Here is a 26,224-nt window from a genome sequence, read left to right as displayed (position 1 = left end):
ATGCAAACAAAATTTCCGTCCAATTCAATTGCGCGCCGCGACCTGAAAGTATGCATCCGTTATTCCTTTTTTTGTTTTCTGCAACAAAGTGGCGCCCACATGAAAGCAGACCAACACCAATACCAAAACTTTGCTATACGTATGCTCGCATACATATGCACGAGTCCCATACCACTCAGTGAATAACACACACACAAATACATATACACACGCACATATGAATTTCTATTCGACCAATTGTTGATATGCACGAACAAGAACGCGGAAAGCGACAGCCGAGCGATTCACGAGCTGCTTCGTGCTTGTCGTTTCCTGTTCGCTGTGTGTGTGTCTAACGAAACGTATCCAGCTGTATGTGTGTTCTGGTTGTACTTGTATTCTTCGTTGGCGAGCATTTATAAAGTCCATTGCCGCTTTGATCTGTCGCTCAGTTGTTGCATACTTCTCGGCGTGTTCGTTCGCCGCGTACCATAAAAAGACAATTGTAAAAAAATAAGTAGCTCACAAAGAGCTGTTAGAATACCACAAGGCACACAGTTGAAATTTTAAATTTTAACGATTCAAAATTGTAAGTGCATTGTTATATTTAATTTTTAATACCAAGCATATTTCATAGTTTGTGGAAATACGAATTTATCTGAATTACAATGTTGCGAAGTAAGACTGTAACAAAAATTAAGATATGTACAACATTTTCTGACTTCTATCGTAAATTATTTAAGCTGCCTGTTTGAATTGTTTTGTTACAGACAGTTAACCTTATCTTGCCTTGTAACGAATTCGAAATCATTTAGATAATTACACAAAAAAGAAATAAGCTACAGACTGAATGTTGTTTGCGTGTCGAATTGAGTAAAAATAATCAACATTTACTGTTAAGTGTTGACAAAGTGAAGAAGCTCGAAACGATTTTTCAGCTTAACATTCTCAATCGTTGAAGCTTGCTTGGCAAAAATAGAAGTTCAAGAGACTAGTTCTCTCTGCACGATTGCTTTCCATGAGTTCAAACACAGAATTTATTATTGGTTCTGCTGGAAGACCTCATTTTATCCTTAATATTTAATCATACAATATTAATAATTTTATTATACATATACGAAAATATTCAAGAACAGAAAATATTTAACGGTTCAAAGATAATTAAGGTTCGGACAAATAGACAAATAATTTTAATAACAATTTTTTCAATTGAGGAATGTTATCTATAATGCGCAGTGGACTGCGAAAATACCACTTCTTAAAGACAATGAATTAAATTCAATGATGTCCACCGAACTTACAATAATTAAGATGTTTCTTAGTAATTGGTCACTTGTATCTTATCAAAATGTTTTGTGACCTTTCATATAGTTAGCAACTTGACATTTGAACGCCAGCCGGCGGCTAAAGCTAATAAAAACCTACATCAATGCGGAGATTTACTTGTGCCACACATCGCGGCTCGGAGCTTACTAAAGCCACTCGCATCCGGTGTTGTGCTATGACACACGCATCACCATTCGGGAACGAAAGATAAAAATTCTGTAAAAACTACAAATGGGCAACATGGGGCGACGCTTTAAAACAGCCTCTGGGCCATTACTTGTTTTATGTCAACTTGGACAGTCACAATTAGTACATAAATACGTACATGAGTAGCAACTAGAACAAAATGTTTGTGCACAGCACAGCACTCTTACACACCTACACAGGCTTTGTACACATTTCAAAGTACTCGAGTTGCAGCTGCGCCTAAGAGATGCTTTAAAAAATAAATATCCGATGGTTAGCTGCGAGTGTGAGGCCCCTAGCGCGGTCTAATGGATTTGAACATCAGCTACAACAAGAATTGTAGGTACAGGTCTCAATACAGCAGCGTGATGGTCAAGAGGGTGGTCCTATTGGAAACTCAAGATAGATATATTAAAGGTTATGCTTCTGGTTATATCTGTTGAAAAATATTTCAAACTATTTATAGGCTTTAGAAAACATAGAATCAAATCGAGGAAACTTCTATGCACTGCAAAATAGGATCCCAAAAAACAAAACACTTTTCAAATATTTTTGAAATCATTATAAAAAGATATTGAAATTGACTGTAAACTGAAAGAACCGATCGAAAATAAATTTTGCGGAAAGCATGTTTTAAACTTTTATTAAACTGTGGAAGAAATTTCACAATATATATTAATTTAAATTAAAAAAATAAGATTCACGATGTTAACCCTGAGCCGAGACGTCGATTCGAAAGGCCTACAATTTTGTTTGGGTGTGCACCTCATAATGCATTAAACATTTTACATTTTAGTTAATAGGTAATTTGGGATCATGAATTGAAAGTTAAGTAGGTCAAATTAACTCAGCATTAACATCATGGTGATTTTTTTTTCTTAGTCAAATTGAAAATTCACCATATTCGCAGAGTTTTTTTTAATTTCATTTTTTTGGCGTTTAATCTGTACGTTTTTTATTATTTTACATTTTTACTAAGACGTTCCGTTATCCTCACAAGGCCAACAGTGCGACGCTTAAATATCGCTTCAATGTGTTATCATTTTAAAGGGTCTATCATAATATATTAAGTCTGTGGATCTGGCGTCGACGAGCACATATATTTCTATATACCCACATTTTAACCGAGGCGCTATATCTATAGAGCCAAGACGGCGTATTTGAACTTCTGCGGAATGTGGTTCAGCAGCCTCTGCGCTGCTGTAGACTTCAATCATTTGGGATTAATTTGGGAAGGCGGCACGCGCACAAAGGTCACATGCGTGTCTCCCGGTAACTGTTTTTGTCGCTCCTGCTGCTGTAATGAGTCTTTAAGCAGCAGGCTTACAAAAGAAAAAAAGAAGCCATCACCAGATTTCAATGCGTTACAAAAAAACTTAATTTTAAAAAATGTACATATATCATATATCATGATGTTCTGTTGTTGTCTAAGCTAATTTACTCTGCTATTCAAAATGGGCGTATCGCGAAACTGCAGCTCCATAGCAGTGGGCGTCTGTTGGTATTCCACCAGGATCAAACGGTTTCTGCCTACTTTTAAAACTGCGGCGGGCACATATAGTGTTATTTGCGGGCCAACCAGAGGCCAGTAGCGGCCCAGATTCTCGCCGTTTAGAAAGACAATACCTTTTCCCCAGCCGGACATATCCAGATATGTGTCCGCCAGTTGATCGGCGCTGTCGATGGTTAACGTGCCGTAATAGATGGCTGGTCCATTTCGTAGTACCGTCTTTAGTTTTCTAATCTCTTGAAAGCCAACTTTTGCCGCTTCAGTCGACGTGGTTATGAGAGCCTCCAGGTTTTCATACGATTCTAGTGGATACTTGGTCATATTCCAGTTGGTTAATATCTGTTTGTCCAGGCGCACATCCTTCGTGAGGCCCTTGAAGTCATTCAGCTGCCTTCCATAGTTAAGGCGTCCCTGATTCTCGACCAGAATCTGTAACTGCCTACCCGAGCTAGCACTTAGTGGTAAATCAAAGATGGGTGTCTCTCGCGCCAGTATGCCTACAAATTCATTGTCTACATAGACGTAGCCACGGTCCGCCAGGCCGCGCACATGCAACACACTCGGATCCCGTTTAAACTGCGCGGGCAACCAAGATTCATACAGTACCAGGCCAGAATATTGGTTCAGGGCCTCAAAAGTTTTTGGCTTTGCAGAGCGCACAACACCCGTACTGAGTTTTTCTCGACCCTCTCTGGAAAACAGCGTACAGCAGCTGAACAGCCTGACTATGCCGTATGCCCGTTTGGGCACCGGCTGCGGTACTGGCACATCCGGCAGTGGTAAATACCTGCCAATAATGTGGCGTAGTGCCATGTACTTTGGCGTGGGATCACCCGCTTCTGTCATGGGTGCGTCGTAATCATAGCTGGTTATGTCTGCTATATAGTTACCAGGTCCGTTGTCATTGGCGCCCGCCGTAAAACCAAAATTAGTACCACCATAAAACATGTAGAAATTGACACTGGCTCCACTCTCTAGCATATCACTGAAAGTATAGTGTAATAATTTTCAATTAATGTTTTTTGAATATTTCAGTCAAAGATGGGTAATTAAAAAATTTATTGATGTATAGTTGGTATTTGCTTAATGATATATTTATAATTAAGAACACAATCATTAGAAGATCTGCATTCGCATTTACTGCCCCTACCAAAGGTCTTAATACCACTTACATGAATGTTCCCGTTATTGCCTCAGTGCTCACATTGGCCATAGGCTCTGTCCAGTGCGTCAGCCAGCCGGGATAGTACTCGGCATTTACTAGCGGACCTTTAGGTTCGTACCGTCGCAGTTTGCTCCAGATGTCCTTGAGATTTGTTGTGGCTCCAAAGTCCATCGTAGCCAAAACATTCTGAATCTTGCCGCAACGCAGCACAGTGGGTCCATCGTTGGTAAACAGCACGGCATTATCCTTAACATGGCTCTGAGTCTCGTCGCGCAACCAGTTGCGATAATTTACGTCGCAAGCAAAGTACGAACCATACTCGTTCTCGACCTGAACCATAATAATGGGTCCACCGTTGCCATAAAGATAAGGCACAATGCGTGTCATTAGCTGGGCATACCATATGCGCACCTCACTAAGGTAGTCTGCAGAAAGGGAATTGGGTTAAGTCTTTTAAGTAGGGTATTTTGCCGGGGAACCTACTAATGTCGGCTGTGCGCAGTTGTATACCAGGAAACTTGTTTAGAAGCCAGTATGGAAAGCCGCCCATATCGCGCTCGGCACAAATATAGGGACCTGGACGCAGTATCACCAACAAGTCCTCGTCGACAGCCAGACGTATAAAGCGTTCCAAGTCGGCAATGCCATTCCAAACGTAGACGCCATCGCGGGGATTGTGTAGGGACCATTCTACGTATCTTTTTGGATGTACAAAAATATGTTTTATTTAAAATTCAAACTGAAGGACAGTTGCCATGTTTGAACCTACGTAGTTACTGCATTGAGACCAGCGGCACGCATTGTTCTCAAGTGCCTCGACCAGGTATCAGGATGAGCCCGAAAATAATGAAAGGAGCCGGATATGAAGCGAAATGGCAGTCCATCCTTCAGAAACCGATCATTCTCATAGTCCACAACGAAGGTGCGACTGCTGCTGCCGATTGCAGTAATTGAAACCAAAGCCAATATGATCACCAAACCATAGTACAAATTCATTCTGACCAGGCAAATGCTGCCATGAAAAATTAAATATACAACAGACGTATTAAATTATCTAGAAATACCCCAATTTACTATCGATTGGGGTAACATTGTTCGCTACAATTTGTATACCGCATTGAAGGTTGATTATTTGGCGATTAGTTGGACCAGCAAATCTTGATTATGCATTAGATATGCATTAAAGTTGGAAAAAGATTGATTGGTTTATAGTTTTCAGCAATTTTTAACTAAGACAAAATTCAGGGAAATATCAGCTGAAATCTGTGTTCTATTAGTATCAATTAGAGACAACTGAATTATCCGTAGTTAGTATCAACAGGGTTATTAATATAAATAGCCTTTTATAAGCAAATTTTATTTGAATACTAAAGTTAATTAATTTATTATGACATGAATTCCACTTTTATGTATATAGACAGATCTGTAACAGCTTTCTTTAATATTTAATCACGTGAAATGGTTTGGTGCTTTTAACCTATTTGCTCAGCCCGATTAAATTACAAAGCATAAATATACCTGGCGGTTATTCCATATTCCACTACTGTAATTCAAACAATTGGCTTAGATTTCTTCACAGGAAACGAATGCTACTTCCCCCTGTGCGAATTTTCCTTATCATAACATCCGAGGCCCCGACACTCATCTTGCTGCTGCCGGAAACAAAATCGGCCAGCTTCCTATAACATATTCACTAACAACCCAGTGAAATCCTCAGCCACCGCAAGCAGCTTGGATAAGTGGAGATGCCTCAATTCAAGTTCATGGTTCATTTATTTAGTTGGCATTGTTGGCGTGCGTCAGCGATGCCTCTTCCCTCACCGACTGACTGACCGACTAATTGACTGACAGCTAACTGAACAAATCTCTGTTTGTTCTGCTTATAAAATCAACTAATTTAATGCGGAGCCTCAGTGAATAAATCAATTATAAATTAATGCGCTTTTGTTTGGCCAATAACTTTAGCCAAAACTGTAGCATTTTCAGCAATCATTTTATGCGCACTCATATTTCACATTTGTATACCCTAAACTCATTAAAAATATATAAAAAGGGTATAATGGTTTTGTGCAGAAGTAAGCTTATCCCACCTTATAAAGTATATACATATATTCTTGGTCAGCATCAATAGCCGATTCTATCTACTCATGTCCTGCATTAGATCAAAACTTATACCTAACCTTAAGACTTGCGTTTTTAAGTCGAATTTTTGAGCAATTCTTTCACGTTTTATGCCATGGAATTTCTCGCAAAATGTAAATATATAAACGGTGTAGGGTATTTGTTAGTCGGTCACTCTCGAATAGAGCTCTCTTACTTGATTTTATCTATCTATTTGCTCTTCAGAACGCAGCTGTTCATAATTATAATGAAATGTCGAATGAATGTCGAAATGTCGATGATCGAAGCTCTGCTACTTTCCAAACTAAGTAGTTTTTATAGTGTGGTGACATATTCCCCACTTAAAGCAAGATTGTATGTGTGTGATCTACCTCATAATTTACATATCTTAAGATAATTCATAAAAATTCTCTCGAGGTTTCTATTCGAAACCGGTGACTATAAAGGGTGGTTTGATTGTATTTCAATATAATTCAGGAACATCGGGCTTCATTAGCTAAGCACAAACAGAAGTAGGAAATGTAAAATTTTCTATGTGAATGTAACACACGGACTGCCTAATCTCGTTGGTAATTCAAATAATTGACTATTTGGCTTCAACAAAACAGCTTTGTGCCTACCCCAGAAGTAATTTACCAGAAACCTATTGATCCCCAGTCACTTTAATGGTATTTCAATTAACTTTTGTAAATCCCATGTTCCAATATATTATGATGATTTGTACAAAAATATATAAAATACTGTTATAATTAAAACAAAAAGCTTCAGTCGGGAGTTCCCGATGCAGTCCCCCTTAACAACCTCAATTGCTCCAGCATCAATAAAAATAACCCGTAACAGACAACACTACTTTCCACCGCGTCTACTAAACCGCCACTCAAACAATCTAATTTGAATGAAACAAAAACACGTAATAAAATATCAGCACATACACACAGAAACAAATACAATACAATTGTTAGAATTTCATAAAGACGCACATGATTAAACGTATATGTTGCATGTTTAAACAAATTCTTCCAAGTTCCGCTAGATGCCGCAAACACGTGCCAATCTTAGCACACGTTTACTTTAATGCCTTCTGTGTTTCTTGACCGAGCTTGATGAAACAGTAGATCTTGTTGTGCTTTATAATATTTGTAAATATATATATTTATATTCATTGTCAAATTTGGTGACTAATCTAAGAGATTTAAAAAAAAAAAAAAAACGTTTATCGATTATCGTAAAAAACTCGTACTGCATGGGCACGAAGAGGACCTACACCTAAAATATCATAAGACGGACAGACGAACATGGCTAAATCGACTGGCTTATTGATGCTGATCAAAAAAATATATACCTTATGGGGACGGAGATGCCTTCTTCTGCCTGTTACATGCATATGCACAAATACATAATACCCTTTTTACTTACTTTTAATAAGTTCAGGGTATACAAAAAATAAAACCTGCTATAATGTATAAAAGCTAATGTAGTGCGTGTTATTAATTGAAAGTGAATTAAATGATGTGTGAATTCCCGGCCCTGAACTTGGATGAGTGCTGCAGACCTGCCAAAATTAAGGCAATCACTAAAACGATTTGTCCATATATGCATTTATTCACTCGTACATACTCACGTGCCCATATATATGTACATCTGTACATTATATACCCGTATTCAAAACGGAATTCGTAAAATGTAATTTATATAGGCAAGAACAACGAAATCTGTGGCATATCTTTAATGTTATTCAGCGCCAGCCAATCGCACAACATGAGACAGGCATTTTAAACATTTGACCCAATTCAATTATTTTGCATGCCTGAGCCCAAGTACGAGCCCAAGCCCATGCCGATGTTCCCTGAGAGCTACCTGATGAGAAAGTTGTTTTGTTTAAGACTAGCCCATTGTTTTTATTTATTCTATGAAAAGCATTTGCTAAGCAGTACGCGATAATCTCATTCAGCAGGTCAGCAGGCTTCGACTGTGAGTTTCATGGAGATAGCAGTATTTGCTTCTTTGCTTCTGCTTCTTTGTCACATTTTCGAGGCTCACCTGGTACTCAGCGTGGATCTGCTTTATCTGCTGATCCGTCTAGGATAAGTATGTATTCACAGCTAAGGGCTATTGATCCGTATGTACATTTGTAAATATGTAATTTTTTCTTATGAACACTGTGCACGTTTCATTTAGTTAATTCACTGCTGGAGCAAGCCGTGCGTCTCGCTTCAAAGCTAAACTGAAACTGAACGATCGCCAGCTACGAACTGTTGATAAGTGCATCTAAGCATGCGGCGAGAACGATTCTTGAATCATTTATGTTTGCTTAATGTTAGCATATGTGCATATGCAGCACTTTTCACATGTGGGGAAGAACTTTTATAACTAGCTCGATTAAAACACATCTTGAGCAATTAAAATAACACAATTTTGTGGTATAAATTAATCTTGTCATTTTTGATTATTCTTAACTCTTGACTAATCATGTATTCACGTATTTGTACATATTGAAATGTCCAGGAACCTGAAAACAATCAAAAAAAAGTATTTTCGGTTGTTCAGCTTTTGGTTTGAATCTCAAGCTCTGGATTTTATTCGCTCAATTTGATCTACCAAACATTTTTAAAAAAGTGTATTTGTTAAGGATCCCCTAAAAGAGTGAACTTAAATTTTAATAAAATGTGTTTCAGTATTTATTAGCACCTATGTTTTTAATGTTGCATTTTGTAGTAATTCATTATAATCTTAATTAAATAAATTTCTGTATTTGAAGCTTCCAGCATCATATGTCATCCATAATCTTAATCAAAATCTTTATTCCAAACATGCTTCAAAAAATGAGAAGCGGTAAACAAATTACAATAACATAAGCAATCTAATGTTATGCAGCAGAAATAATAATCAAATGTTTGTTTAAAGTATAGCTGCCTGTATATGGAAAATACGCTACAAAAACAATCCTTTGAATGTCAAAGGCCCATATGTTGGTTAATAGGCTCCTTTCGTTCAACGTTTGTTCCTCCTGTTGGTGAATGCGACCAATGGCTAAAATGTACAACTCTCGCTTATATGAATGTGAAGCATGATTTGAATTGGGCTACAGCTGCAGGGGCTTTAAAAAGAGGTATGGGTAGACTTCATATTCTATGCATTAACTGTAGCCAAAAACACGTTTTTTGACCCCATCCCCTGGTTTGTTGTTTTTGCTGGAGCTGCGCGAGATATGCCAAAAGGGCGATGACGAGATACAGCCGCAGGCAAACTGAAAATGGAGCGACCAATTGATCAAAAAATGAATTTTCTATTCCGTATTGTTCTATTATTTATTTCGTACGCGTGCTCCTTTTATTGTTGTTATAGTGTGTCGACATCTGAGCTAATGGGCCTTTATTGCCCGCACAGATACACAAATGAACACATGTACACAAAAATATCTGTGGCACGTTCTGGGCGCTCTTTTGGCAAAAATGTAAATCTTGCACTGCGACGCCTTTCGTTTCTTTAATGCTCACACGAACGTTAGACCGTTGGCCTTTTGGCAGTTTAAAGTGTCCGCTGGGACTGCACAAAGCAAACACAAATCTACACATACATAGACAATTAGGCAAGCAGGCACACACGCTACACCCACTTACATGTTAACAGATTAGCTTAAGGCCACCCACATTATGCATATGTTTTGTGGGCGGCACATGTGAGGACTGTGTACTGGCCCTGTTTCTAAGCCATTGTTCGACTACTGCCTGTTGTCACTTTCATGGCTTGACGAAGAGCCTTGAGGGGCGGCGCCTCAAAAACAGGAAGCTACACTTTGCTGCCTACTAATTTTGCGCCAGAAACTTTAGGCTTAGAAATAGTAGTTGACCCTCCGCCTGTGCGACCCGCCAGATACTTTGACATTTTCCATCGCCACCTCTATTATGTTTAGTATTTAAAAACTTTCAGCACTTGGCACTTAAACTTAGAGCCAACAAAATCAAAGCCATCCACAGACGTCAAACGCGCTAAGCTAGGCCCGTTGTTGTTTGCCACAAATTTAACACAAATTCAATTCAAATGCATTTTTGCGTTCAATTCAATTGCCACTTGTCGCCTGGTCCTTGGCTTGGCATTTCTTTTCGCCGCCAGTGGCAATCAATTGAATTACATGTCTACCGCTTCCTGTGCGCGCATCGTTAGTGCTATCATACCCTTATTGATAGCTCTAAAAGGGCATATTCCATCAACAAAGAGAGTGTCAATTGTCAAATCGATGTGTGAGAATAAATTTAATTTGATTGCATTAAAGAATAATTTTATTGCAAATTAAGGTGATAACAATTTTAATTTGTATATATTGAATAATGAATATACTCGGTATTTACACTATTAAATCATGTTCAGTTATGTATAAAAAGGCATCTTGTAGTCGATCCTTTATTTTTTCTTGCTGGTCTACCACCAGTTGCCATGCTGGCTGCTGGATAAGCATAGCCTTCTTATCGAGAGTGCGCCTCAGACATTGCCAGCGCATTTGCATGGCAATTTTACTTAACGAGAGGGAGAGCGATGACAACTTTTGAGCATAATCAATGACAAGCAATAGATGCACTGGAGCAGAGGCAACCCATTTCAGCCCCAAGGTGGCTCCGCTTGTGCGATCTGCAAATATTTGCTTATGCGACTATAAATTGTAACAACAGCAGTTGACTTTTTGTACCAATTGCAATTGAGCTGTAGCTGTGACAATAAAGATGCATTCCAGTCTAACATTTATATGAAACCTACTTGAAACGTACGAGCACCAACAAAACAAGGTCAAGAAGGTGCAGCTCAACGTGTTTCATAAGCAAAGTATATAATGTCATTCTTTTTTTACACCTCCTCTTTTAATTTATTGTTATTATTTTATATTATTAATAGTAACTACGTGCGGGGTACGGGCAAATATAATTTGGGCACAATTAATATCCAGTTTTGATACATATTTTAAAAAAGCCGTCGGTATTATGTTTTAGATTGTGTGTGTGAAGTCTTTTTGTCAATGTTCTTATCTACCGAAGGAAGTTAGAATGTCTGTGACAGCGACTTGGCAAAGGTGGGGAATATCTGCTAGTCGGGCAGTCCCGACTAGAGTACACACTTGCGTTTTATGGGCATTCTATAATATTTTTCAAAACTTATGCGCCATCTGGCGGTCGTTTATTTTGTAGCACCTGCCTAAAAGCACGCAACAGAAATTCTTTACCATGCTTAATCAGCAACTGTTAGTGGTGCTGTTACTAACAGCTGCCGTAGTTGCAAGCAGCGATGTTGAAGCCGAGGCGGAGGACGTTGACGCTAGCACCTTTAGCACTTCAGCGCCTGGAGCAGAGCCACAACCACGAAATATGGTAAAGCGAGCCCCTAATTTAAGCTTTATTGGCATGAGAGGTAAAAAGGAACAGGAGCCATCGGCAGATGACAATTGGTTAGGCCCCGATCCCTTGGACTACACCGAAGATGATGCGGGCAACTTTTACAATGAAAACATGCGTAGACTAAAGAAAGCTCCATTAGCCTTTGTTGGCTTGCGCGGTAAGAAATTTACCCCAAATAACAACCGCCTGCATGATTTACTGCAGCAGATGGAGGAGGACAGACTGCGGGAGAATCTGCTTCAGGATTTCCTTGAGCATCTTGCAACTGATGGTAATGATGTGGCGAAGCGTGCGCCTACCGGATTTACTGGTATGCGGGGCAAGCGTCCATCGATAGCTGAGTACGATGCTGTTGAGAATGGGGAAGATGCAATGGAGCTGCTTGCAAAAAGAGCACCTGTCAACTCGTTTGTAGGCGTGCGAGGTAAAAAGGATGTCTCACATCAACATTACAAGCGGGCGGCTTTGTCAGAGGTAAGCTAATTACGTACAACTACAGATAAGCGCGAGACAAAAATACTTGGCGACAAATAATGTGTGTTAGCCCGAAATCTCTTGCGTGCAATAAAGTTTAATCAAAAATGATAAAGATAATTTAACATTTTAGTAAACTATATTTTTACAAGCAAAATATTGAAAAAAATCGATTTATTTGTGTTTATCATATTCTGAATATTTTTGCCGCTTCTTTATTCACTAACTTATAAAAGAATATATTTTGTCACGCACTTATCTGAAACTCTTCATTAATGTGTATGATAACTTTTTTGGAACTAACCATGCCCAGTTGTGGCGCAAAATCTTTAAAAAGGCATATGATGTGCGTGGAAAGAAGCAACGTTACGCGGACTTTAACAGTAAATTTGTAGCTGTGCGTGGCAAGAAAAGCAATGTAGAGGATGAAGCCGGCCTAGAACCGAATGCAATGCGGCCATGGGTCTATCTAATTGGCGGCAAAAGGGCGCCAAGCGGCTTCCTTGGCATGAGGGGTAAACGTCCCGGTAAGTAGAAAAGTAAACTGTAGAACTTAACAATCGTACTATTCATAAGCCTCTGTCTGTTGCAGCGCTTGCAGAGTAAGCGGAACTGGTGGCACAGATTGGCGAGCGCTTTCCTCATTTAGTTTTGACGAATGACACACGGAAGTTCCTTTTTAACTAGGCAAAGCAAATGTTATAAATAATCACTGGGCTGGAGATTATTTAAAACATAAGCACACACACACAACCCACACACACAGAAAAGATTTAGTCTATTTCGTTTTAATGTAAAATTAACGAAACGTAAGGCGATGTAAATCTAATTAAAATCGCATTTTAGCCCCATGTGGTACATGAAATAAATCATTCGCATATCTACTTGTAAACAAATTAATCCATATTAAACTTGAATAAGTACTTCATGTACCTAATATAGATTTTTCAGAATTCCACACACAGACAAAGCTACGTATGTAAGTGAAAGCGACATGTTAATTTATTTGCAATTAATTATTACAACGTTTAAACGATAACAAAATAAACTTAAAGTATATATATATACCTACATATATAGCGCAAATGTTCAATTGATTATTGTAAATATTGGTACATAAATAAAAACTACTTATCATTAACAATTATAATCATAATTGATAAATTCCATAAGTTGGAATTTTGTTTTAATGAAAATGAAATGAAATAATTTAAATTTTAGAAAAATCTTGTGTACATCATAATCTTTGCAATTCAAGCACAAATTTAAAAATATTTTGGATCAGCTGCCGACAAGCCCCATCGAAATCTGAACAAGGTCAAATCTTAATATGTGAAACACTGAGTTATCAGCAATGACTAACAAACAAAACACAAAGATGGGACAAGTCCATAAGTAACAAACAAGTAAGTTCTCTCTGATGCTCGAATAGGTGATACCAAATACAGAGATCTACTACAAGAACTTTAAAAAAAACCATAAACGATGAAAAATATTTTTTAATCGGCTTACCTATGTAACGTCGACGAGCAAACAAACTATTTATATTTAACAAGAGCTGAGATTCCGCGCGGAACACAATCTTGTTGTACCCTTTTTACTCATTTATTGGTACAATGAATTCAAATAAAACTAAAACATCAAACAACCAAGTCAGTTTTCTAAGAATTGGTAATCGAAAAATAATAACAGCCTTCAGGCATATGTTCTTGTAAGACAAGTACCTAAATGTGTACATATACAAATACAAAAAATACTATATGAACAGACTTTTAATAAGGCAACTCAGCGTAGATGAGTGTAAGCGTTATTGTTCCGGAATAACCGAACACCACTACTCATTTGAATAGAATACCCATGACAGTCAGGTAGTGCTGTATTCCTCCATTAGATTTAATTCCGAGAAACTCCATAACATTTAACCTTGTAACTGGGATTGCAACCAAGAGTAATATCGAGCAAATCAGAAATTTCTTCAATCTAAACCTTAACAAGAGAAAGACACTATGTTTTGTACAGTGTAAACAATTATCAGTGATCTGCCGCGCACTTTCACAATATTTTACGAATTTTGCATTTGATGGTGTCTCTCCCTCTCTCTCTCTCTCTCTCTCTCTCTCTCTCTCTCTCTCTCTCTCTCTCTCTATCTCTCTCTGTCTCTCTCTCTCTCTGTCTCTGTCTGTTCCACTAACAAAAGCTAGTGAGAGCGAAAGCTCTAGCCGGCAGCCATCGAAACATCGCTCTCAGAGCTGTGACAGCGATCACAGTTTATAAAAAGCAGACGGAGTGCGTTCTAAGCCAGTTACTTTTCGACTGCCGCTCAAAACGTCAACATCGTCGGCTACAGTAAATTGTTAGTATTCGTGAGAGTGTGTATGTGTGTGGTTGCCTGTGCATGTGAGTGAAGAGGATTCAAAGACAGTTTCTGTACACAAGTACAAGCAAAATGCGACTTGCTTGGATGAAAATGTTAATTGTGTGTCAATTTTGTAATACTCTAAATAAAACTATTGCCGTTGTAATTAGTGATTAAAGACAGTGGAAAAATTTCTTCTTTTATTTTCACATAATTGTCCACATTCACCTACATTTTCTTCAACCTATTCGAGTGCACTTTGGCGTGGAAAACCAGTATTTTCAGTTTGGATTTCGTCCCCGTTCCGATTCCAGTCACAGCTGTTTGAATCAGTGAAATTTCGTGCGTTTATTAATTTTACAGTCTTTTTGCTTGTTTTTTAGCTTTTAGTGTCTACTTGATTTAAGACAATTATTGTGATATTGACAACCCCAAGATGCTAAGACAGTGGGCATGCCTGCTTCTACTCTGCTCCGTGCAAGCGGTACCATTTTACAGCGAGTAAGTAAACAACATTGTACATTTTATTTATGATTGTGAGGTTTTTGTGTTTTGCATTCCGTAGCTCATGCACATTGCTTAAGTAGTTTTCTAGTCAATGGGCTTCTTGTTAAATATTAATTTCATTTGATAGCATACTCGTTAGAACACAAATAAATATGAGAAATTGTGTTTAAACCTCGTAGTCCGGTGTTTTAGGGAAATTCATATCTGAAATCTTTACATTTACCATTAACTGTTTTCTAACACTGTATTATTTCAAAACAATATTATATAAAATGTGTTTACTTATTTATCACATAAAATGTAACTCACACTCTCAATCTAGGCAATAACAATTCTATGCTTCTAATGTATGTTCTTAGTCTGTTGCTAAGTAACTTGCCCGACCCATGCTAATGCATGCCTTATTTACAGTGAATATTCCCGTTCATCTTCCAGTGTTGAAGACGTAGACTCTTCATCAAGCTCTTTCAGGTGAACTATTCAAATTCTCAGTGTACATTCCCAGCATTTAGCAACCTCTTCCTAAAACCTCTTCCTAAATAAATAACGACAATCTCACTTATCGCCCCAACCAGATGCCGTTCAGTTTAAATATTGACCCGACAATTTTAATTTTGTATCGTTTTGTTTTTATTGACAAATCATAAAAGCCAACCTAATTGCGAGTTTAGTTATTTATGACATTTTTGTCAGCACCTTATTTGCTTACTTGGTGAAATTTCACCATTTACAACGTTGACTTGACTCGTAAAATATTGCAAATAAACTGAAACGAAGAAATAAATCTACTTCAAAAGAATACAAAATATTGACCAAAGCCCAAAAAGAAAGTCAAGCTTTGGCCTCAATTTATCGGTAAAACTGGAAACAATTAAAATCACCTTAGTAATACTTCCCCACCAGACGTATTGGTCTATAAGCATACCCTGTACGCCTTAAAAACGTATGTTAATCGGTAGATGGTAATTCTTAAATTTCTCTGCTTTCCCAATCGGACTGGCTGACAAGAGATTGTTGAATTATAAGTTAATTGCATCAGGCAGAAGGCGATATGCGCAGAGAAGTGCAATCGAAACTCGCAACACAAAAACGCCGCAAAGATCACTTAACCCTGCAGTTCAAGTTTTTACGAAAGGCATTGCGCAAAAAACAACACTAACTGCGTTGAGAACAATGTCTATGCAAAGTGGGTCATCGACTTTAGGGCATCCGCGAGAGATGCAGATGCAAAAGCACTGACGGTATTTGACAGATGATTGTTATATCTGCGGGTCGTTGTTTACATGTCTGGGCCTTTCACACATGGCTGACTACAATGAACAACCTTTAAAACCAGCTTTGGGCCCCTAAACTATTTAGTTGTTTACCAACTTGAGCAGTCGCCACTCTTTTCGACACAATTTTTGATGAAAAATATTAGGGTGCACACGAAAATGGTTTGAGATGAAGTGAATTAACATTTGACACCTCATTAGATGCAATTTTGGACCAGGCAACGGCCCAATTTAATGCCCTGTCGCCACTTTTCTAAACCAAAAACTGGGTCAACCAGAAACCTGCCCCTGCTCACCTCTGTGTAACTCGTTTAGTTCTACGTTCTGTTCTGTTTTATGGTGGCGTTTTAATCAAATAACAGTGGAACAATTGGGACCAGTCCGTTGATCAACGACTATGGCCAATAACATTCGCCTTGCTAGTCGAGGCGGCAGTTTTATTTAATTTACGCGATTCTGATTTTGTTCACAGCTCATAATTTACAATTTTTAATGTTATGCACTCGGTATACACTTCATTTAACGAACGAATCTTCCAGAAGTTTCATGACTAAATTAACAAAACTTTCCAAATCGCTTAAAGTCTTTTAACGTAACAAATCGAATCTCGCCGAGAACCCATCATTTCGCAACAAAAACGACATTGGCCAAGCGAAAGCGGCTCGAATATATTTTTATTTCCTAATTTAATTGCAAATCAGTGAGTCACGTTTTTAAAATTGTCTAATTTACTCATACCGAACTTGCTTTGACAATTTTTTACACCAAACTATATTTACATATTTCTAATGGGAATGAGTTTGCCCCAATATTATCAAATATCTTAAGGACAACTGCTTACCACCAGCGGATGCAATTTAAGTTCGAAATTCATGATATATGGTCGACTTATATGTACTCGACAAATGTCCATACATAAATATAAAATGTACATTCAAAAGAAAACTTCTGCTTAAACCTTGTGGAGCGTACATAAATCAGTACGTCGTTTTTTGAGCCCTTGTTCAAGAAACGAGTCATGACTCATACCTGATAAAGATGCCGTAAAAAACAAAAATAATATCATTTTCAGAAGTCCGAAGTAACTCGCAGTTAACCGAGCGTGGCCATTATAAAAATTGTTACGTTCGCCATTTCGAGCATATTGTTTATATATACATTTGTTTATTTTAATTTTATTTTTGTCAGCTCTTATAATGTTTTGTTTTTATTTTTTTTTTTTAATTATCTTCCGTGGCGCGCATTTATAATGAGCTCAATCAACAAGATCCCGAAAATGTTACAGACACTCAAAGTTATTTATATATGAAATATATATAGTGGTAAATAGGAAAAGTCAGCTAACAAATTATTCGTTATTGTTTTGTCAATAGAAAGCGGGTGAACATTTGTTTGCACAAAACGTGCAAATGACTCATGTGAATGAGTTTGAGATGAGTAAAAACTGTACACAAACATTTCGTCTATTGGTGTTGAATTTATTTTCGTTCCCCTAAAATCGAAAGGCATAAATCCTATTTAATTAATGACTCCAGAGTGCAGCGCATTATGTTTTCTGTATTTTTGCAGGTTTGTTTGGTCGTTTAGAAAAAAAAGTAATTTTCATTTGATTTGTATGATATTAGCTGCTGATTTAATGGAGGCAGACAATTAGTATGCGGCACACAGAAATGCTGTGCAAAACAATTGCTAAACAATAGGCACGATCGGGTTGTATACTATATAATATATAGAGGTAATGCCGGAGCAGACCGGAGTTTCTTTTATGTGCGGAACAATGGAAGGCATATGAATTATGGTGGGGCTCCGCTTGGGATAGTTAAGCTCTGGTGTGGAATTTGCATGAAACGGCACAAAATACAACACACAATATAAACACAACCATAACACAAGTCAACAAAACAGAACACACACTTAACATTAAAACACATCATTCCCACTCCGCCCCTCCTCAACAGCTTTATGCAACATTTAACACGCCCATTACCGCTGCATCGCACCATGTTTGCGTCCATACCATTTGCACCACTAGCACCGCTAGAACCACTGCATGCTCAGTCGTCACAGCGTGTGGCCAGTGTTTGGGCAGCCCCCCCGCCAGCCCCGCTGGCCAGCCACCACTCCCTAGCTAATGCACCACCGTTGCCACTCTACAGTAGCAGCTTCGACAATGACGGCATCAGTGACACTGAGTTTGTGCCACTAGAGCAGCAGCAGCAGCAGGGACGACAGGATGCTGCAGCTGCCGCCGCAGCTGTATCAAGTCAGGCCCATGCCACGGGCTTGGAACAGAAGCCTTTCAGTAAGCCACAGAATCTGTAATTACACGGCAAGCCTCTATAAAATTGCAATCTTTTCCATAGATGTCGATGCCATCACCACGGACGTGAATTCGCCCAACCCAGCTGTGTTCTTCCAGCAATCATTCCCCTTCTTTGGCAATGAGTTCATCAATTCTTTTGGTGGATTCGGATTTGGTAACGCTCAGGAGCCTTGGTGGAAAGGGTGAGTACATTATCATATTAGTTTTTAGAGTTAAGGACACCAATTTTTCCGCCCGTGGAAAATGTAACCGTACTATCCTGTACCCCACGTCTCAAACTATATTACACAAACATATTTGAAAGTGAATGTGAAGTTTATCGAATTCGGTACCAAAATTTGGATGCTGCAAAACAATCTCAAAATTAATTTTCAGAAAGGTATTCGAAAGTCTCTAAATTTCCCACTGTTGCAGATAGCAATTTCAAAAGCTTTCTTATCTAATTAGAATTAGAATTCCGTTTCTTTATTCCGAATTTTTTTTTTTGTTGATATACAAAATACTTAAACTTCTCTTTTGATATATTTTTCACATTCTTATTATTTTAATTACAAATATATGCACCGTTCCTAAGACTATATCATTAAAAATCAGAAACGCGTATTTGGGTAGACCCAAGTTCTCATTCCATGTCTACTTCCGAATCTCGCATTCTAAAAGCGCACTATTCTTATATACAAGCTTCCTATTTGGTATGGTCACTGGATTCAGTTTTTTCCTAACCACCGCACATGGTTGATTTCGACGATCTTGGCATCTGGTAATTAACCGAGCACAATGTCAAGTTCATTAGAGCTATTAAATATAATGTAATTGCTAATGTAGCTTGCCTTATGGCCAACCGGTGGAACTTCTTTGTTCACTGACGTCACAAACGGTCATCGTGCATAATGTTCTACTTTAATAATTTTAATTTATTCCATCAAATAAAGACTTAAGCAATTCATCTTGCAAATCGCATGACTGGGCTTCAAGCTTACCGTCGATTTCTTTTTTAATCACTTTTCAAGCAAAATAGTCAGCTAAATATCATATATGTATTAAATGCAACGTGAATGAATAAATGTGTTTGCAAACAGATATGTAATGCATTCAATATAGATATGGATGTCGTTTGCATTTTCCTAAATTGTTATTCAAGCAAAATTGCGAAATAAACTGGTCGTGTACTTGTTGCATTTGTTTTTGTTGAACCGAGAACGAAAGTCAGACGCAACAATTGAAAAATTGGCCCGATATAAAGGCATATTTATATATATATATATATATATATATATATACAAGCTTCCTATTTGGTATATATATATATATATATATATATATATATACATATATACCGAGAAATTTCGAAAACTATGCCCCATACAATGGTCCGCTTTGTTACGCACACATTCAAATAATTAAATTGACGGCATGCAAAACTCTTAAGCTGTTAATTCCATAGAGCATATAGTATCATACATTTAGACAGACGTACGCTATATAACTATGAGAATAAACATATATATGCGAATCCATAAAGTAAACAATTCATCAGCACTCACATTGAGGGACAGATAAATAAGTGCTCTTTAGGGTGCGTTTATTGGAGTCTTACAGTACTGGTAAAGTATGTATTCATATACCTATAAATGTATATTTGTATGTATAGATACTGATTGCGAGTACATTGACTTTGGATTTGCAAGTTGGCGATTTGTCGAAGATATTAGCAAGTGATAGAAAATTCCTCTGGGCCAAGAATAATAAATGACTCGATTAACACCTTGTTCAAGATGAATTTTTTGGATACCAATTTTTGCAAAGTACAGCGATATTACATTAATTAAATATTGTAATATTGGTATATCATCCCAAAGCCATATCAACATTTCGATTGATAGCTTATAATTTTAACTGTTAATAATGATAATAAAAATATGTAGATATGTATGTAGATATATTCATATGTTTTGATTATGTAATTTCTGTCTCACCTTTTCAACACAATTTTTATTACCAAAGAAAAATCATTTTTATTCATTCCCAATTTGTCTACTCGTAGACCCAATGTGTGCACCGAAAAGGAGGAAAACGAAGGAGCAAACGCGGAAGCTGATGGTGAAACTGTGGACAGCTTCGGTGAGGAACGTGATGGTGCTGCTAACGTGGTCCGTTCACCACTCTTTGGCCAATTCCATTTCAGCGTTAACTCCTGTGCTGAAAAACCCAACAAGCACGTCTGCACAAAGATGTAAGTAGGGCAACTCAATACGAAAGCTAGTATTGCATTTGAATTATAAATAATTGTTATCTTCGTACGCAGCGTCAATCAAAATGGAAAGAAGAAAACGGTGACGCTGACACGCCAATGCTGCCACGGCTATGGACGTCCACGCAACGCAGACTTTACCACACCCTGTGAGAAGATTGAGATCAAAGATATCGAAGCAACTGCTGCGGATATGGGAGCTAAGCAGTTCATTGAGAGCGCTAAGAGTGCTGGCGAGCTGGGTGATATGCTGGGCAGCGGCACTGGCAAAAAAATTACACTTTTTGTGCCCAACGATACCGCTTTTCAGGAGTACCGCGGTCGGCATCAGCAAGAGAACGTAAGTGACAAAATGCACCTAAAAAGTGTCTGCTTAAATTCATTATTTTAATATCACTCAGAACGTGGATGACGCCAGGGCGGAACACACACAAAAGTCGTCTATTTACAAGCTCCACTCGGTACAGGGCGATGCGCAACTAGAGGATCTTCCCAATGAGAAGCTGCTGCAGACTGAGCTTCCTGGTCAGAGGATACGTATCAACAGTTACCAGTTGCCGCCAGCTTTGGGCCTGGAGCCCTATCGGTATGCCGCCAACTGTGTGCCCATTGAGAAGCACGACAAGCTCTCCGAACAAGCTCTAGTGCACACGCTGAGTGGTGTGCTGAAGCCTTTGACCAAAACTGTAATGGATCTCATACGTGAACGTGCTGATATGTCTATCATGCGTACCGTGCTGGAAAAAACCAACATCAGCGCTCTGCTGGAGGCTGACAAGCCCGTCACTATCTTTGTTCCCACGGATTCAGCGTTTGATAAGCTGGAGCCACATTTGCGACGTGCCCTAAAGGAGGGACGTGGCTGCGCCTCTAGTAAGTGACCAAAATCGAAATATGCTGAAACCTTTCTTTCCATTGATTTGCTTATCTGCAAACTGTAACTGTAACTGTCACTGTGTATATATATATATATACATATACGTTGATCCGACTGATATCTTACTGTAGTTAATTTATGTGTGTAACTTCCAGGGGTTAAAGAAAATTTTTAAAGTATGGTTACATCAAACTTTTTGTCTAACATCCGATCGGCGTTAAACTAATTTTACAGATAACTGTTGACTGCAGTCTTTAAGTTCATTTTCAAATATGTATGGAATGGCGGAAAGTCCGCTCCGCTGCGTAAATATGGAGTTTCAAAGTAGATCGAAGAAATGGGTAAAAAAATAGTTGTATAAAGTTTAAAGATAAAGAATAATATTCCCAGGCATGGCCGGGTAGAGGGGGAGAGGGTACCTATAGTATATTTATCTTTCCTTTCAAACCTTATCATGTTCTTAAAATACATCTTCGCAGACATACTGAAGAACCACATGCTGGACCTAACCTTCTGCTCATTGGCCACTCTGCCAGGTGCTAAGACGACAGCGTACAATCTACTAGGTGAACCACTTCTGCTTAACCGCACACGAAGTGCCCAGAATCAAACAGAGGACTCTGTTATCTACATAAATAACGCCGCTAAAATTCTGGACGCTGATATCATGGGCACCAATGGAGTACTCCATGTGATTGACACCATTCTGCCCACCGAATCTGCTCTGCCAATGACCACTCTGATGTCGCAAAAGAACCTAACTATCTTCAAGCGCCTGCTGGAGGCCTCTGGCTTCGATGACCAATTCGATGATTTGGACAATGTTACAATCTTTGCACCCACAGACAAGGCATTGCAAAATTCAGAATGGGCACGTCTGTTGGCAGAAAAACCAGAGGCGTTGAAAAACAACAAAGATTTATTGGAGTTCCTCAACTACCATGTGGTCAAACCAATGATTAAGACCTGTGATCTATCGGAGAGCTCGTTGCCTACAATAGCGGGCAAAAATGTTCGCCTAAATCTGTACTCCACGCATGCGCTCTTCTCAGACGTAATGAACAGAGCTACGGTAAACTGTGCCCGCCTGGTGCACTTCGATGACGAGAGTTGCGGCTCTGTGCTGCATCAACTGGATCGCCCTTTGACAGCACCCAAGAATGTAAGATTCATATTAAACGCTGCTTCGCACTTTGAATTATCTTTCTATTTGTTTTGCTCTCCCGCTTAGAATCTGCTCAAAGCACTGGAGGCCAATCCCAACTACAGCAAATTCCTAGAACTGGTGATCAAGGCCAACTTAACCCATTTGTTATCAAATGAATCAGATAGCTTTACACTTCTGGTGCCCAAGAATGATGTATTTGAGGAGTTCAGCGAATCCATCGAGTCCAAGGCTACGCAGAGCCAGCCCGATCTCGAGGCGCAGGTCAAGACGCATATTGTTAACGACGTCGTCTGCTGCGCTGGTATTATACCGACCAATTGGCCATTTGTACGCTCAATCGAATCCATTTCGGGTCAACACCTGCGCATAACACGTGATCGCCGACCCAAAATCGAAAACGCCGGAGTTACAAAATGTGATGTGGTAGCTACCAATGGAATCCTGCATGAGATTAATGACATCATTGTGCCCAAGCCACAGCAGCAGCACCATCGACCACAGTTTCCGCCTAGCTATCAGCCCAATGGTGATTTTGATGTATTCTTTTAAAGATCAGCGGTTTTTTGGGCGGCGATATTATTAAATGTCTCTATGTGTGTATCTACTTCTTTGTCTACTACATATACATATATATTTATATTATTTTATAAAGATTCGTCAATGATTGAAATTTACATTAAGCAAAGAATATATGCATAAATTTAAAAAAAAAAAAAATAACAAAGCAACCTTTTTAACAGAATTGGTCATTTACAAACCAATGTGACCATGTAGCAAAAGAAAAAGTCCGATATGTATTTTGAAATATCGATGCAACGACGATGCAGAGGCAACAATCGGGAAGCATTGAGCTAAAAAATCATCGATGGTCGATGCATCGATATTTCTTTACATTCCTGGAACAGATGATAATTGAACTAATAAACTGTGTCACTGATTAAACCTGTAAGTGATAACTTAACGGTACAATAGCATTTACTTTGGCGTAAACAATAAGTGGCAAGCAATTAATGCAAGAAATATTTGTCTATATCGTAAAGGAATCGATAAACATTTCCCTTGGAAGATTAGAAGCCGATAGAAAAACGACATGGTAAAAGATACAGCATACTTACTGATAGGAGAGAATTTCTACTTTATTATACATGCCTGTTAACCTTAACCAAGATTAAAATTATTGAGCACAATTACGTATGTTTGTATATACATGTATAAAAAGGGAACTCAATAAAACAAAGCTTTGAGACGCGATAAGAGCATAACTTACTCGCATTAATAATATTAAGGTTCAGTTTAGCTAAAGGTCACTCGGTGATATATATATATATATATATATGTATATACATGAAATTCTCTCTCTCACACGAATATACACATACACATACAAGCAAACGCATATATGTGTGTGAGAGAGATAATTTCATTTAAACGTGTGTATAAATATTCCAGACATTTTAGTTGATCGCGCAATCAAACCAAGTCTTTTGTGATGTCGGGAACACTTCCAGCCACCTTCGTGAAGGGCTTTCACAATGAGGAGTTGGTCCGTCGCATGGAATATCGCAAATTTGGTGGCACCAATTTAAGAGTATCCACCATTGCATTAGGTGGCGCCACCTTAAGCGCGCTCTTCGACAAAAACTTTGACGAAGAAGAGGGTATCAGAACAGTGCAGGAGGCCATTAAGTCAGGCATCAACTATATCGATACCGCACCATTTTACGGTCAAGGGCAGTCGGAACAGGTACTCGGAAAGGCACTCATGGATGTGCCCAGGGAGGCGTATTACATAGCCACTAAGGTGGGACGCTATGAACTAGACCCCAATCGCATGTTCAATTTTACGGCAGCAAAAACCAGAGAAAGCGTCAAGAAGAGCTTGGGTCTGCTGGGTTTAGATTATGTAGACGTGTTGCAGGTGCATGACGTGGATGCGGCACCCAGCCTGGACATGGTGCTTAAGGAGACGATTCCAGTGCTTGAAGAGTATGTAAAAGCCGGCAAGGCGCGATTTATTGGAATCACCGGCTATGATGTCGACGTTCTAAAGGATTGCGCGGAACGTGCAAAAGGTCGCGTTAATATTGTACTATCCTATGCTCGATATACTCTCCTCGACAATACACTGTTGCGTCACATGAAAGCTTTCCGGGAGCTAAATGTGGGCGTCATATGTGCCGCCGCCCATGCACTGGGCTTGCTCTCCAATGCCGGTCCACAAACTTGGCATCCCGGCAGCGAAGAGCTTCAGTCGATAGGTCGACACGCTGCCGAGATCTGCAAGCAACGTGGCGTGGAGCTAGGTAAACTAGCCATGTATTACTCCATGCAGCTGGAGGGCGCTGCAACCTTTTTGATCGGCATACCCAATCGTCGCCTACTGCAGATTAACCTCGATGCGGTCTTCAACGGCTTGAGCTCCACCGAGCAGGAAGTGCTACAATATCTACGCGAAAAGTGAGTAAATTCATTTTTAGGAAAAGTCCAATTTAAATTTCCAATCTTATCCTTTGCAGTGTTTTCAAGCAATCCTACAGCTGGGGATCCACCTTGTCAACCATCAGGGACTTTAAATAACTAAGCCAATCAACAACTTCGATGTCTATGATTAAAGTGCATAGCTTTTACCCATCGAAATTTTAAGAAAAATTTAATAAAGGCTATCTTATATATCTTATCTTATATCTTATATGTATATTTCAAAATAATATTTGACATTCTAATGGATAACTATATGGATTTCATAAATTTCGTATTGCGGGGATCTAAAACCAAGCGAAAAAAGTAATCAGATTTATAGACACAGACACAACACATGTGTATAGTGTGAATACGTGTGTATGTCATCTGATTCAATATCAGTTTAAGTTTTTATTTTTTTACCAGGTAGCACTTTAATAATACATATTGATTTTATTTCTAATAATACTATAATACAAAAATATTCAAATGAATGTGTGTATTGCATTCGAATATGTTGAACAAAATACAATACCGATAGGCAGTTAATATGTAATTTTATTCAGAAGCTCTTGTCGGCTCGATACTGCAATTAGATCTTCAAGCTGTGTCAATTTGACACTATATATATAAGTTTACTTTCTAAACATCGAAATATATTAATTTTATTCTAGGCCAGAGGTAAATATTAGTTTACTTTCTAAACATCGAAATATAATACTTTTATTCTAAGCCAGCGGTAAATAAATCAACCCACACTCTTTTTTAACTTTTATTCTAAACCATCGGTTAATAAATCTATCCACATTATGTTAAACCCCATGTCTATTTAAAAATTGTTTGATGGTCATCAAATAAAGAAC

The 26,224-nt window shown here is 38.5% G+C and overlaps 4 protein-coding genes across 9 annotated transcripts; 3 read left to right on the top strand and 1 right to left on the bottom strand.

The window, feature by feature from the left end:
- The first annotated feature begins 419 nt into the window (after positions 1 to 419).
- On the top strand, positions 420 to 13,273 carry Tk (Tachykinin). 2 transcript variants are annotated; one of them, XM_015171882.3, is made up of 4 exons: positions 420 to 568; positions 11,465 to 12,145; positions 12,459 to 12,672; positions 12,738 to 13,273. In XM_015171882.3, the coding sequence occupies exons 2-4, from the start codon at positions 11,501 to 11,503 to the stop codon at positions 12,749 to 12,751; spliced, it is 873 nt and encodes a 290-aa protein (XP_015027368.1). In that variant the 5' UTR covers positions 420 to 568; positions 11,465 to 11,500; the 3' UTR covers positions 12,752 to 13,273. The 2 variants fall into 2 exon arrangements, with proteins under 2 accessions (XP_015027368.1, XP_002053085.1); XM_002053049.4 differs by having other exon boundaries at positions 12,483 to 12,672; positions 12,738 to 13,272.
- On the bottom strand, positions 2,103 to 8,509 carry Ect3 (Ectoderm-expressed 3). Its single transcript, XM_002053048.4, has 5 exons — positions 8,328 to 8,509; positions 4,936 to 5,178; positions 4,650 to 4,864; positions 4,174 to 4,591; positions 2,103 to 3,986 (listed from the first exon to the last, which is right to left on the bottom strand). The coding sequence occupies exons 2-5, from the start codon at positions 5,160 to 5,162 to the stop codon at positions 2,924 to 2,926; spliced, it is 1,923 nt and encodes a 640-aa protein (XP_002053084.1). The 5' UTR covers positions 5,163 to 5,178; positions 8,328 to 8,509; the 3' UTR covers positions 2,103 to 2,923.
- A 1,126-nt stretch (positions 13,274 to 14,399) lies between the features above and the next one.
- mfas (midline fasciclin) lies at positions 14,400 to 23,862 on the top strand. 5 transcript variants are annotated; one of them, XM_015171883.3, is made up of 10 exons: positions 14,401 to 14,498; positions 14,885 to 15,002; positions 15,420 to 15,479; positions 18,439 to 18,584; positions 18,646 to 18,787; positions 20,650 to 20,838; positions 20,911 to 21,196; positions 21,258 to 21,729; positions 22,213 to 22,895; positions 22,965 to 23,862. In XM_015171883.3, exons 2-10 carry the CDS (start codon positions 14,938 to 14,940, stop codon positions 23,448 to 23,450), a joined length of 2,529 nt encoding a protein of 842 aa, XP_015027369.1. In that variant the 5' UTR covers positions 14,401 to 14,498; positions 14,885 to 14,937; the 3' UTR covers positions 23,451 to 23,862. The 5 variants fall into 5 exon arrangements, with proteins under 5 accessions (XP_015027371.1, XP_015027369.1, XP_015027372.1 ...); XM_015171885.3 differs by lacking the exon at positions 15,420 to 15,479 and having other exon boundaries at positions 14,400 to 14,498; positions 18,241 to 18,584; XM_015171886.3 differs by lacking the exon at positions 15,420 to 15,479.
- Positions 23,853 to 25,583, top strand: LOC6630077 (uncharacterized). The gene is made up of 3 exons (XM_015171888.3): positions 23,853 to 23,994; positions 24,351 to 25,358; positions 25,418 to 25,583. Exons 2-3 carry the CDS (start codon positions 24,391 to 24,393, stop codon positions 25,476 to 25,478), a joined length of 1,029 nt encoding a protein of 342 aa, XP_015027374.1. The 5' UTR covers positions 23,853 to 23,994; positions 24,351 to 24,390; the 3' UTR covers positions 25,479 to 25,583.
- The last annotated feature ends 641 nt before the right edge of the window (positions 25,584 to 26,224 follow it).

Source organism: Drosophila virilis, chromosome 2 (assembly GCF_030788295.1).
Source record: "Drosophila virilis strain 15010-1051.87 chromosome 2, Dvir_AGI_RSII-ME, whole genome shotgun sequence".
Taxonomy (NCBI): Eukaryota; Metazoa; Arthropoda; class Insecta; order Diptera; family Drosophilidae; genus Drosophila; species Drosophila virilis.
This window is presented reverse-complemented; position numbering and strand designations above follow the sequence as displayed.

Coding starts and splice junctions, on each gene's coding strand:
- LOC6630077 (XM_015171888.3), top strand. CDS start 24,391: ATGTCGGGAACACTTCCAGCCACCTTCGTGAAGGGCTTTCACAATGAG. Junction 25,359..25,417: donor CTACAATATCTACGCGAAAA/GTGAGTAAATTC, acceptor TATCCTTTGCAG/TGTTTTCAAGCAATCCTACA.
- Ect3 (XM_002053048.4), bottom strand. CDS start 5,162: ATGAATTTGTACTATGGTTTGGTGATCATATTGGCTTTGGTTTCAATT. Junction 4,865..4,935: donor GGTCTCAATGCAGTAACTAC/GTAGGTTCAAAC, acceptor ACATCCAAAAAG/ATACGTAGAATGGTCCCTAC. Junction 3,987..4,173: donor GCAATAACGGGAACATTCAT/GTAAGTGGTATT, acceptor CTATACTTTCAG/TGATATGCTAGAGAGTGGAG.
- mfas (XM_015171885.3), top strand. CDS start 14,938: ATGCTAAGACAGTGGGCATGCCTGCTTCTACTCTGCTCCGTGCAAGCG. Junction 18,585..18,645: donor CTTGGAACAGAAGCCTTTCA/GTAAGCCACAGA, acceptor TCTTTTCCATAG/ATGTCGATGCCATCACCACG. Junction 18,788..20,649: donor CAGGAGCCTTGGTGGAAAGG/GTGAGTACATTA, acceptor GTCTACTCGTAG/ACCCAATGTGTGCACCGAAA.
- Tk (XM_015171882.3), top strand. CDS start 11,501: ATGCTTAATCAGCAACTGTTAGTGGTGCTGTTACTAACAGCTGCCGTA. Junction 12,146..12,458: donor AGCGGGCGGCTTTGTCAGAG/GTAAGCTAATTA, acceptor AACCATGCCCAG/TTGTGGCGCAAAATCTTTAA.